The sequence below is a fragment of the Solanum pennellii genome, chromosome 1 (genome assembly GCF_001406875.1).
Source record: "Solanum pennellii chromosome 1, SPENNV200".
NCBI classification, from domain to species: Eukaryota; Viridiplantae; Streptophyta; class Magnoliopsida; order Solanales; family Solanaceae; genus Solanum; species Solanum pennellii.
The window spans coordinates 74,959,812-74,960,546 of NC_028637.1; the positions used below are offsets into that span (position 1 = coordinate 74,959,812).

The window sequence follows — 735 nt, forward strand, 5'->3', positions numbered from 1 at the left end:
CGGGAGAATGCGCTTTAAGACTAGTTGACCTACTTTAAAGTGTCTTGGGTGCACTTTTTTGTTGTATGCATGAGCCATCCTCGCTGATAATGCTGACCAAAACAGTTAGTCATCAATTGTTTCTCATTTATTAATATGAGTTGTTCTAGTCGGGTTTTGACCTATTCAATATCTTCAATTTCAGTCGCAACAATAATTTGAAAAGATGGAATTTCGACTTCCGCTAAAATCACAGCCTCAGTCCCATACACCAGTAAATAAAAAGATGCACCAATCGAGATGCGCACTATTGTGCGATATCATAAAAGTGAAAAAGGTAGCTTCTCATGCCATTGTCTATTGCTTTGAACAATCCTTCTGAGAATCTTTTTGATAATCTTGTTGGCTGCCTCCACAGCTTGGTTAGCTTCTGGTTGATATGGAGTAGAATTGTGGTACACAATTTTGAACTGCTCACATACCTCCTTCATCAGGTTGCTATTAAGGTTTGCAGCATTATCTATGATGATAGCTCTCGGGATACCAAATCGACAAATGATGTTCGAATGGACAAAATCCACGACCACCTTCTCCGTGACTACTTTGAAAGTGATCGCCTCCACCCATTTGATAAGGTAATCAATTGCGACCAAAATGAATCGATGTCCATTAGAGGCTTTTGGCTCAATTGGTCGGATGACATCCATTCCCCATGTAACAAAGGGCCAAGGAGAGACCATGGGGGGGGGGGGGGCA

The 735-nt window shown here is 41.5% G+C and overlaps 1 protein-coding gene across 1 annotated transcript; it reads right to left on the reverse strand.

Annotated features, from left to right (window-relative positions):
- Positions 1–299: 299 nt before the first annotated feature.
- Positions 300–686, reverse strand: LOC107023127. The gene has a single exon (XM_015223707.1). The coding sequence runs from the start codon at positions 684–686 to the stop codon at positions 300–302; it is 387 nt and encodes a 128-aa protein (XP_015079193.1).
- Between the last annotated feature and the right edge of the window lie 49 nt (positions 687–735).

Excerpts from the sequence above, each read along its gene's own strand:
- LOC107023127 (XM_015223707.1), bottom strand. The coding sequence starts at position 686 with ATGGATGTCATCCGACCAATTGAGCCAAAAGCCTCTAATGGACATCGA.